This window comes from Lineus longissimus, chromosome 7 (genome assembly GCF_910592395.1).
Source record: "Lineus longissimus chromosome 7, tnLinLong1.2, whole genome shotgun sequence".
NCBI classification, from domain to species: Eukaryota; Metazoa; Nemertea; class Pilidiophora; order Heteronemertea; family Lineidae; genus Lineus; species Lineus longissimus.
The window spans coordinates 6724253-6736516 of NC_088314.1; the positions used below are offsets into that span (position 1 = coordinate 6724253).

Here is a 12264-nt window from a genome sequence, read left to right on the forward strand (position 1 = left end):
GCATGTTTAAAATGTATTTATACATGAAAAACAGGATGCTTTTGCCCATGGGGATATTCTAAGCGTGAGTATGGTAAGTTGGATGAGCAGGGTAGGCTCTTACTACGTATTGGTTTACAAACGACACTAATCTTTATTCATATCAAAGCCCGTGTCAACAGTGCTTGCGGTCACCACATTGTTAAGACCCAGCGTCCGTCTGTCATACGTCTGTCCCAGATTTGCATTTTGTAGAATATTACACGCTATAGCTTTGTAACATGTACATAAACGCTACAAAAGTACGAAAAGCAAAATCAAACGATGCTCGCCCCACATAAGATGATCACTTCTTGCAGCGACAATTCAAGCAAAAACGATGAAGAAATTTCTTTACATCACTCATACAAGTTGCCAGAAGTGGAGATGATTCTGGCTTTGGCCCAACTAATGTATTTTAACCGTAGATCAAATACCAACCTGACAACAAAGCCAATATGACTCGCTTCGTCAATCAAGCCACGACTCATTCACGAAGCAGCAATGCTTATGACAAGTCATGATGAGATCGACCTCAAGAGCTCTACTTCGATATGAATTGATGTCCGCTGTCGATATTGGTTGTCCAAACAAAGCGAGAGTCGAGCTCTGAAGACGACCCGCGGTGCTTCGCCGAGGATTTGCGCGGAGAAATGACACCCTGACTCGAGCAGTCGGGGTGTTTGCGAACCAATGCCGATGGTGAAGTATCGTTTCATGTACTCGGGGTGTTTTTATAACAGTTCAACACCGCTAGTACTTCGATATCAATTCGATCAATTAGTGTCAACCCATCAAATATAAATACCAGCGCGGCCTGTATATCGAACTAATCGATATTATCAATGACATCCTCATCGACTGAAGTGAGATACAGTGCGCGTCAATAGGCTATATATTCAGATCCACAATGGACTACCACCACCAGATCGTTTTCCCGGTTTGATCACGGTGCAGGACAGCGTCTGGCTTTGCTTTCCCTTACACGCCAAGTATCAACATTCTCCTTACACTTCCTCACATCCTCATCTTGGTTTTGATGTAGTTGTGGAACATCAAGACAGATTTCGCTACACGATTTTTACCATCCTCAACCTCATGGTCGACACCCCCTTTAAATGTAGCCGGGTAAGATGCAAGAACATTGGTGGTCAAGTTGCACCTTTACATTACATCGAAATTAATCCAACGCCAGTGAATTCGCCGCAGTTTTCGCTGAAGTGGAGACTAAAGTTTTAGTCAAATTGGGCTTATGATCGTAAACAGGATGCTATTGTAGTACCAGCAACTAACGTAAACGTCGTGATGTTATTATGAGAAAAATAAACTGACATCTCATATCTTCGCTTCCTACTCCAGTCATATTTTCGACGTGTAGATGTCAGAGTTAAATTCATATTGTTTTCGTTCTCATCATCATTTGCTCACAGCGTTTAGAACCACGAATAGATAAAATGCCTTTGTCTCCATTGCAAATATCGCTGACATTTCTTGAGTCGCCCATAACTTGGTGTCTTCCGCATATTTTAGTTCGTGTATTGTTTTCTAAGGAAACGCAGGAATGGTTTTTATATTGCAATAAAGCTATCTCCATTGAAAATGGTACATCCGCTCGGGGCATGTTGAGTTACCATCTTCGGATGGAGGACAATCAGCTGAAAGTTATCTTAAGCATATTCAACGTCATCTCACTTGTCTCAGTTCTTTTTGTTTGAATATCACTTGAGTTTAGAGAAATAAAAAGGCCATGCCAAAACGAATGTAGCGCCTTTTACAGATACACTTGAGTCATCATTGTTATGTTAGGGCGATCTGCGATACATCCGGATCGGTTTAGATCAGTCTGCCGTCGTGTAAAAGCGATCTGGTCTGGTCTTACTCCGTCACCATTACAATACGGACGGAAACCTTTTCAGAGCGAAGACCAGACTGAGATGACAATCCTCGGGCGCAACCCAATTCCCTGGTTAAATTAACGCCTAATCAGCTTTCTAATAATATAATAATCATAGGTACCCACCCATGAGAGATAATCTATTGACTTTGTCAAATTCATCGATCAGTGTTTGCCTCCTCAAATCTTGACATCTTGATTGGATTTGTTGACGACAATTTCCTCTGGTTGGAGATTGGCCTCCTCGGTTGTTTCAGGCAAGGGAGAAAAGTTGCCGTCGTCTAGACAAATATACAAATAACTATGAATACCAAGTGTCAGCATATTCGTAGACTAAAGCATTGTGTATAACTGCATTATCTACATGTATTTTCGTATAAGTTACGAACGGCGCACCACTTCAAGGAAGACTGTCTGTCTTGACTTCGGAAGAAATCTGAGAGACCCAATCACGTACACGACGCTGGTGGTCATTTGATCTCAATACTTTATCATCGTTGATATTTTTCGCTCCTAATTACCGCTCAATGACCAAGTCGATAAGTAATCGATCCTAATCCGTTCATTAATTAGTGGCCTCGCATGGCCGAGAAAGTCCGAAGCAATTGCAGAGGACGGGGGAATGTAATGTAACTGATTGATAGCAGAAAGGTAGCCTTGGTGTTTAAATAGCCAGTGTAGCACTATACTGTTCTCGAGAGGAAGGAAATTAAGACTGCCGGGGTCAAGGTCAAGGTACGCCGTTCGTAAAAACTAGAGGTCAAGGAAAATAGTTTATGCAATGACGTCGTGCAGTTAGTATGCGTACGAATTCACTGAAACTTGACATTTAAAGTATTTGATTATCTGTCCGGACAACGGCATTGTCGGATTTATATTCAGTACATACTAACACAATTTGAATTCAAATTACAACTTTTAAATATTTAACGAACGGCGTGGGCCTTTAGGGCGGAAAGAGCTGCAGAACAGTTGTAACTTACTAAACGGCCTTCCTAACGACTGTGCCCTGGAGCTTGCCGGCATTGCATGTACTTTAGACAACGCACAATGATCATCGTGTCTGTTGACGTTGTCTTTCTTCTACCAAGCTATTAGTACCATGACAACTGAGGAAAGCCAATAATGACGATCTTGTAATTTAGCTGGAGTTCAGCTTAAGTATATATCATACGAGACTACATATAGTCTAAACTAGAGAAAACAAGTAATCGCCGGTAACATTCCAACATTCCATATAAAGACTCTCAAACGTGGAGGGTACGCGTACCTGTCGGATGTACATTGTAACTGCGAGTTGAAAATGGACTTTGTCTGCAAAGTGAGTCGAACATGTGACGATTTGATATTTCCGAAACAAATGAGGAAAATGCATCTATTAAATGCGGTAAAAAGGACAAAATGTTTGTATCCATAGATACATTGTCCGCATGTACTTGTATTGAAGTAGAAATGTTGAGTACGGTTTGTAAGGGAAGGACTGTCTCCTCTTTAATATCATGACGCCAATTACACAGGGGTCTTCTCCACTCTACCTCGTCCGTACCCGAGAGATTTTACATACGTATCTTGCTTACAATGCTTATCAAATAATAAGAATGGACCCCTTCCCAACATGTATAGCACTGTACCGTCAATAGAATAACTGGCTCAGTCCAGAAAAGTTGGTATAGCAATTCGAGTAAAGCAGGATGAGCCCTTGATTCCATGAGTTTCCTCATGGCTGTTCCTGACGATTTTGCCTTCTCGATGGCCAAGGCAGATTATTCGAACAAAATCGCGATTGCTTGTTCAGTAAACACGAAGTGCACTGATGCTAATTGGTATTCTACAATGACAGATTCAATGTAAACAACACAATTCAACGGCTTTATCGAAGTTATCCATTTGTGATTGCCACAGATATCGAGGCCCGGTCAGTCAAAGTCAGTAAAAACCGCATCAGTCATCGACCACAAATTGGCATCACTTGAAGTGATTGAGTCCGACAACAGGTTCTCAATTCATTTAGAGTGATTGATGATATATAAATCCGAACCAGAGTCCTTCAACATCAGTACCTGGTAATGGAAGCAAGCTTGGAGTGCAAACATTATTCAGCCCGTCACAAGGTTAGGGGATGGTGTCAATTGCAAAGTGTCCCATCCGTTTTGCCAATGCTCCACTGTGGCTTCTGCGGGAGACACTTTTTAGCGGAATTCAGTCCTTTACGGAACCGTAATGTATAGCTGGATTTTTTTTTCAAGGACAGGAATACCTTTTCTATGAACTTCAATATAGCGGTGATAATTTAGGCGAACGAAATGCATCCTTTTGTGTGCATACATGTACAACCGAAAAGAGTTAGATCTGTCTAAAAAGCGCTTTCTTGAGATAGGCCGTGATTAAAGTAGAGCTGTAGCATGACAGAGAACATTCTGTTTATCATATAGCCTGACAATATGTCTTTGTAACAAAGCTAATTAAAACAATCCTGATTTACTCACAAGCACGCGCGCAGTCAGTTTATCACAAATTGGAACATGCGATCGGTGTTGATGTAATGCCTGACTCAAAAGAAGGGCTGGCAACTCATGGCTCTTTAAGGCCACCGATGACGACGACGATGATGAACAAGCAGTATAGGCTGATGTTCCAATTCAAGAATTCAAGATTTGGACAAATATTCTGAATTTTTCTCTATGACTGCTCTAGGAACCACTGACTACTCAGAAAGCTCAATTATTTGCAACTTATTCTGAAAAAACCCATTTGAAACGAAGTGATACAGTATAACTTTAATTGGAATACAGATGTACCTCACCCACACTAAGTTCTTTCTGTTTCATTTAATATTTCTTAGTGAGAATAGTAACTTCCAAAGAAACCTGGGTACAACTTTATTGATGTCTTTGAATATAGTTAGGGAATCTATTTACGTCAATTTACCGACTGAGCTAAACTAATCCAAAGCCACTGATCATTAAAAGCGCTCGGTTCACCGCTGTAAGTGGAAACTACACTTTACGCTAAGGATATTTTAGGAAAACTCAACACAACACCAATCAAAGCTTTCTAATGAGGCTCCGTTAATAGCCCCTTGCTTCATTAGCTCCCTGACTGATGCTCTAAATGGTCTGCAGCGGAACCTCCCTTTGCAGAAACCTTTCTTAAGATGACACCCTCTCTAATAACACGGATGTATCCGTGCTTATAAGTACATGCACATGTACACTGATTTTTGTCCCGAATTAGCAAGTTCTATTCAAACTAACCTATTGTGACCAGGACACCTCTCTATCAATGACAGCATTTGCTCGATTCAAGGGTGTCCTTAATAGAAAGGTTCTATTGGATCTATATGACATTGAAGGGATAGTTCATAAAACGAATTTTCGTAAAGAATGAGGCTTTTCTGAGTGAACGACAACGCCACGCGCAGAAAGACAGTGCCTTTCAGATTGTCACTTTTATACGCGCGCTATACAGCCCTTTGGGGATGGATCCGGTGGGGAAAGAATCTCTTCTCATCTGTCAGAAGGCTTAATCCAATTTACTGTGGTCCGGAGGGATCAGTCAAATTTTACTTTTATTGCCAATTGCGTGATGAGATAAGCGACCGTTTTGCCTCGAGTGGAAAAGAGTACAACATTGAGCAAATGGAAAGCAACCGGGGTATTTCAAACTGTAGGAATTGTATACTAATATATACATCGAATGCAATGTAAAATGTTTAATAGATATATCAAAGTTTCTTACATCTTAAAAGAGGAGGCTTTTAGTCGAGTTTCTGTTGATTCCGTTGATTCCGTCGATTCCGTTAAATCGACATGGCCGATGATATGTAGTAAAATGAAGAAAAACAACTATTGGCCGGTTTTTTAGATTGTGAAGACACTCTTGTTTTTCAGCAACTTTTTTGAAAAATCTCTCTGAGGGTGCACATTTGTGTTGGCTGCAAAGCATTCCAAAGGTGTTTTGAAAGCTCAACAGATTTTAGGGAGAAGTCGTGATACAAAAGTACTGAAACGAAAACAACCAACCACGCACTGTTAAATGCCTTCAGCAAACACAGATTTCAAAGCAAACGTGCCATAAACCACATGATTTTTATGAAATGAAATGAACATAACAGAAATTCCCAGTTGGTCGCTTTTTCTTTTGAACAACAAGCATGTCAGTACTTGGATGTTTCCGTGAACATCAACTCTTCATAAATATTACCGCAACCACGATTTTCTGTCACGACAATAGAGCGAAAGAACAAAATGCTTTCGATTCAGACATGTCAGATAGTGCCTTTGGCGTTTCAAAACATCATATCAGATGTTCTCAACAATTTCGAATTTTTAGGCGCGAGCAAATATCACTCGGCATTAAACGATCTTTCAACATGGTTTCTTATATTCTTTATTTGCCTTATTCATTTCAGGTATTTACCCCTGCTCCTTAGCCGTCTTTTGCCCGAGGTATTGGAGTATATCCATGAAGCACCGTTCTCACGAGATACTTTTTAAACTTGTACAAGTATCCTTTCAAATTAATAAGTAAACACCACAAACGTGGCGCAAATACATGTATTCCCATCTAACATTTATATCTGTTAATTAATTGAGGCCAAGACACCTGACGTGTAAACATGAAAATGTGTAGTGATCCGATGTTTCTGTTGCAAACTTATGTAAAAAATTATCTTTGGTTGTAAAGAATGTTAACTATATAACGCGTAGTATCAGTTACGGGGGAGATAATTCACCGTGGGAGTCTGCTCCCGAATCCGCGGGCTCTTCAATGGAATAGTTGACTTCAATGAGCCGTATAACCCTAACCGCGTAGCTTCGTTGGTATCAATGTCACGACGGGGGTGCACGCCTTCTGCTTTCCGATTGCTGCTTCAACGGTAGAGGCTAACGAGAAGGTTACTGTTTACGTGGTTGATGTAGGCCTACGCTCTGTTGTTAAAATAGCGTGCGCATTTAGTCATTACGACGCCGTTATCATTTTAAAAATACATGTATACGTTGTAGTACAGTATATAGTCGAGCTGTAACTCCCTTAAAACTCCGTAGACTGTTAGATATAAAAGTTTTTGAGCTTTTGAGAATCGTTCGAAAACTAAGTTAATTGAAGCTCTACGTCATGTTTTCAATTCGTAAATGGACTCAGTGTTGCGTTGAATGTATTAGCACATGTAACTGAATTTATTTGAGTGACCACTCGGATGGAAAATGGCCCTGACGAAAGTGTAAAATACTAATTTATCAGAATGTTTCTCAAATGAAAGCATGGTTTGTTTGAAATGCTCGCAAGCGTAGTCAGTGATCATTTCCATTTTTCGATTGAAAAATATAATTTGCAAATTATTTTTCTATAATGCTACATGTAGTTATCAAGTTTTATCATGTATGTTGCTGACATGTCAAGCGTCAGTTTCACCATGAAAAAGACACTTTAATTGATGATGAGTCGTTTTTGATAAAATGTCACACGAGTTCCAGTTAATGAAGTGAAAATGGCATTCAATCACAAAATCACACTGTTGGCTCGAAACTGCATTACCTAGTTTCCTGATGTACAATCTGGGCCTAGGTGAAGTATCTTAAATCTGTTGCTCTAGAAGAATCCGCATTGTTATGCGAATGCCATACGCAAATGCAATTGCCGCAGGCACAAAATGATAAACCACTATCAAAGATCAAGCATAATGGTCATCTATCCCAGAACGAGCAAAGACCAGATTACCGCAGGACGACACACCATTGGGAATGGTCTTATAATCCAAGTACCTCCTGGCAACCATAAAGGAAATGTAAGCAACCATTGTAAATACATTGTATATTTTAAATTATCACTATCCTTTTGAAAAATAGTCTTACGTTTTGATATATGCATGATGAATACTGGTAGATCGATTGATTGAAAATATTCCGTCGAGGACCCAGCACATAAAATATTTTGAAATCATCGAAATACTAATACACTGATAAGCCTTTTAAAGTTGTGTTTGTACACTTGTATTCTTAAGGGATCCCACATCACTAAAAGATGGTTATACATATACTCAAAGTAGTGTTAGATATTCGATCACTACTTTTGGTTGAACTGAACGCTGGCGTTAACTTTACTTGGCGTTAAGTCTATGCGCTTACCTGAAGGAGATAACGCCAAGCTAAGCTAACGCCAAAGTTTGTGACAAAATTTGTTTTGAACGACCGGGCCCTGCCGTCTGTTGCTAAAACATCGCTTTCGACATTACTTTCAATCCTACAATGTTTGTGTATGGTTGCATTGCACCATCCATTAACCTCTAGGAAGCATTTGATCTAAACGTGATGGATTCAAGTTATTTTATTGTTGACCTACCGTTTGAAGTCTCCTTTCGGTCCGTACTGCATGTAGCACCATTGCATTTCCGGTGAATGTTAAAATGCTCAGTAGAAACAGACAAATTCCTAAAACAACATCAACAGCAACTCCCCATGGCCGGTGTCTTTCTGGCCCAAAATCCGAAGATCCATTCCTTGAACATTTTAAATTTGAGTAATCCGTAGTATTATATATCCATAAAGAATCATTTTCACCCGGATTCCGTGGACACAAGTCCAGAAATATACCCTGTATCACCGTAGCTTCAGAATCATTTGTCACTCCACTGGTTAGGCCTGTTTCAGTCATTATCTGGGTTGAAGTGCGGCAAGGAACCTTGTCATCCCTCCTCTTTAAGCCAAACTCAAGGATCTTCAGCTTATTTCAGACGACACCTCCACAGATGGCAACCCCAATGTGCCCAAACGACATATAACTTATTCAAAGTAAATAATCCTAACAGCCTTTAGTCGGATGCAAAAATGAATGTTACGGTGGCCTGCTCTCTGATTTCGGTACATGTATATCATTTACGAATTCTCAGTGAGAAACAAATATCAAAACAGTTTGCAGCTGCATGTCTAATCCATTTAGAATGTCGTCTGCTGTGTGGTGTGCGTACCGACCGAGCTGGGCGCTGCTTCGCTCGAGCTGTTGCCGCAGCTCGATACCGAGCCATCAATGAGGGACTATAGTCGCTGCATCCGAGCAGACACCTTCCACCAGCGGACCCAATCGCCGGCGAGGCGATCGCAGATAGCGATCCAATTATTGGCGATTAAGCAGATGCTTACGCGACATTTGTTGGATGCTTGAACCGCTTCGTAGGTCACGGCGAGGGACCGAAAGTTGTTACTGCTACATTTGGAAGGACGGGAAAATTCTAGACTATACTGTAAACCACCAACATTTTTTCTTTTTGATTCTTTTTGATTTTTCGGTTCAAAATTTTCGTGAAAAATAACATGTTTACGATTTTCATTTTTGCGCCGATTACGAAAATTCTTTCGGTTTTCCCCTCAAGAAATATCTCTCGACGTTTTTTATTTTCATGAATGTCGATTATTCGCAAAGTCTGCGAGAAACTCGACGCTCGTGGTGATTTGACGGTTTCCGTATGCAGTGTTGACTGGTTCCTCTCTGTAGGCTGTTGAAAATACTTTTCTCTTCAGTAAGTCATCAAGCCACATGTTGTCTCCGACGTCTGGGTTTTTCAAGAGCGACGTAGCCGGCGTATATAGGCGGCCCATTTGTAAACGTGACCAATTTGACGCAAAGTCAATGATCGTAAATACCCAATGGTCTAATAACCACCGACAACGGGTCGTTTATCTCCGTCAATGTGATCACCGGCAAACTCATTGGAACTGTATCACGCGGGACTTGGTTGCTGTCTGTAAGCAATATCCAATTACCAGAATGAATACAGAGATTCGTCTTCTTCGTCATCTTCTTCTTCTTCAGTAGTTCAATCAGCGTCGAGTTCTTTCATATTCCCCGGAGCTTGCATATGGCTGTCTGGTCCACATCGTCTGGCCAAATTTGGTTTCTCCGGGTACCAAAGAGTGTTTGCAGACGACCGCGCCAGGATACAGCGGCGAACTGTGACTCCCATACCGACCGCGCGGTCTAAGATCCATGCAAGGGTGGTCATGGATTCTGGCTGGTCAGTTTTGGCGACTGCTGAAGGTTTTTCTTATCAGCAGCAACATATGATGAGATATACATATATGAGATGTCCACTTGAGAAATCAGGACCAGACTTAGTTCCAGAGTCTATGTCTGTTTGGTCTCGGCGGACAAGAACTGTTGTCTTTCAAGGCTGCAGGTAATGCCAATTACCCATGGCATCATGACGTCAAAGATCCGACCAAAGACATCAGACTCATCCTGGAGATCATCCTTCAAGGATGTTGCAGTAGTCGTGCCTTCCAGCGGACTCAATAACAATGATGCCTGACCATTATAACTCTCGTTCGTCTTAATTAAGCATGGCTGTGGCTGAAATAGTGTCTTGTGCATATTCTTCAATGAAATCAGCGATTCACCCGAGGACCATTAGGTCACAGAAAAGACTGGTCTTCCCAGACGCCACGGACTAGTTACATTCGGATGGCGCCTGGTGGTAGATCAATATGATGACGATGACGATAACGATGATGAGCTGGGAGGATCTACGATTATTTCAAAGGATTAGTTTAAAGCTGTTTTTTAATGCAAAATCAGCTTCAACGACCTTGTAACGATTTGATATAAAAAAACGCGGTCGCAAAGATAATTGGCAAATATTCCTTTAAGGATGCGGATTGAGGACTCTCATCAGCTCCAGCATATCGTCTGCTACACTGTTATTTCCTTATTTTTTGAAAGTATAAAAGCTAAACAAGCTGATCTCATTTAATGCAACTGCACCAATCTATCATAAAATGTAATTTAAGAGAAAAATAAACGAGTTTAAATTATCTTTGGATTAATCCCTGAATTTTACATTGGTCTTTTTTTACTTTTGGGTGATAGATCGCAAGGCCAATCCATTTTAGCACTGAAACGTTTAACTCGATCAACTGGCAGATGGCTTGTTGATATAGTGTTCTTTTCCTGCAATAAAAATTTCCGTCCAAAGTCTCCTGAGATGGGCTGTTGAAATGATCTCCCGTACATTGTGTTTAGCTTGGTGGGCGGCCGCGTACGTACACTGTATATGCGCATCGTACAATGAAGTTGAAATCTGTGTCGCTTTTCGGCGGGAGAATGGAATTCGTCCGTCTGCCGTCTAACAAAAGGGAGTTTCCGCATCGCTTACGATTACGATTTCAAAGTCGTAATCGTAATACTCTCAAAACCGGCATGAACCAGAAATTTAGTTTCCGTATTCACACCAACGACTTGGTGTACTGTAGTATAGGCCCTATACTCTGCTCTCATGCTCTGGGTGCACTTTTCTCGGCGCTAAAACATGATCAAAATCGCCGTTGATCACATTAGATGCAGTTCCTATGTTTGACAAATATGTTCTAAAGTATTCTTCAATGAATATTTCACCTTGAATTTGATATGTAGCGTGGAAAATAGGCTTTTCGCTAATCCATGTAATCGTTTTTCGACTTACGAAGATCAGCCGGAATCCTCGTAAGAACGAGACGAAAGTACCATCGACGATTTCGCTGGGGATGACGTAGCACCAAAAATCGATGACGTCAAACACAAATCGTAATCGTAAACGTAATCGTAAGCGATGCGGAAACTCGCTAGTGTAGCAACAACCTCATTTTCCTTTTCTGCTGACCAGCAAGAAACCCCAATATAACCTCGAAATCACTTTCTAAATCCATACCGGTGACTCCTTTTCAGTGTTACTCCTCTAACCGAAAACAAAGGACCCTAAAAAGTTTTTGAAGCAATATATCGGACAATATCAAATTCTACATGCGTGTATAGTTTCGGTTTTATCTTTTACGTTTGATGACGACATTTTCAGTAGAATTAGCAACTCTTTTCTGTATCGCTTACAAGCTAAAACGTACATGTACGAGTTGACAGCATAGTTGGACATGTTAACGGCAATACCAAAGTTCAAGGTCAACCTCTGCCACTGCCGAACGCGTTGAGTTGGCCGAGTTTGCCAGGCATTCCAAAACTCTGTTTGTATCCGAATGGGAAGGGAAAATAGGATAAAAGCAGATGTCACGATCATAATTGTTCGCGTTATGGCTCCTTCTTTAGAAGACGTCTTGGTTGTGGTGTTGAGATTAGCACAAGATGTTTTGCTTCTCCGTACGGCCCAGATGATTCCGCCATTTAATGGCAACAGAGCCAAAATTGGTACATAAAAACTCTGAACATTAACCATAGCGGTAAAAAGGAGTACATACCTTCCGTCAAAATTGTACGGGCAAATCCAAAACTTGTATTTTTCAAAGCTCGGTTTTCGAAGTGCATTGACGCCGCCGTAAACTAACGAAATCACTAAGACTATGGCTGTAGCAATGCGCGCTTTCTTCAGAGAG

At 40.9% G+C, this 12264-nt stretch overlaps 1 protein-coding gene across 1 annotated transcript in view; it reads right to left on the bottom strand.

Annotated features, from left to right (window-relative positions):
• LOC135491213 (muscarinic acetylcholine receptor M1-like) overlaps window positions 1–8891 on the bottom strand; it is a 31826-nt gene extending 22935 nt beyond the window's left edge. The window contains exon 1 of the mRNA XM_064776940.1: window positions 8255–8891. Within this exon, the coding sequence (XP_064633010.1) occupies window positions 8255–8566 (312 nt within the window). The 5' untranslated portion in view covers window positions 8567–8891. The remainder of the gene's footprint in view (window positions 1–8254) is intronic.
• Window positions 8892–12264: the final 3373 nt, after the last annotated feature.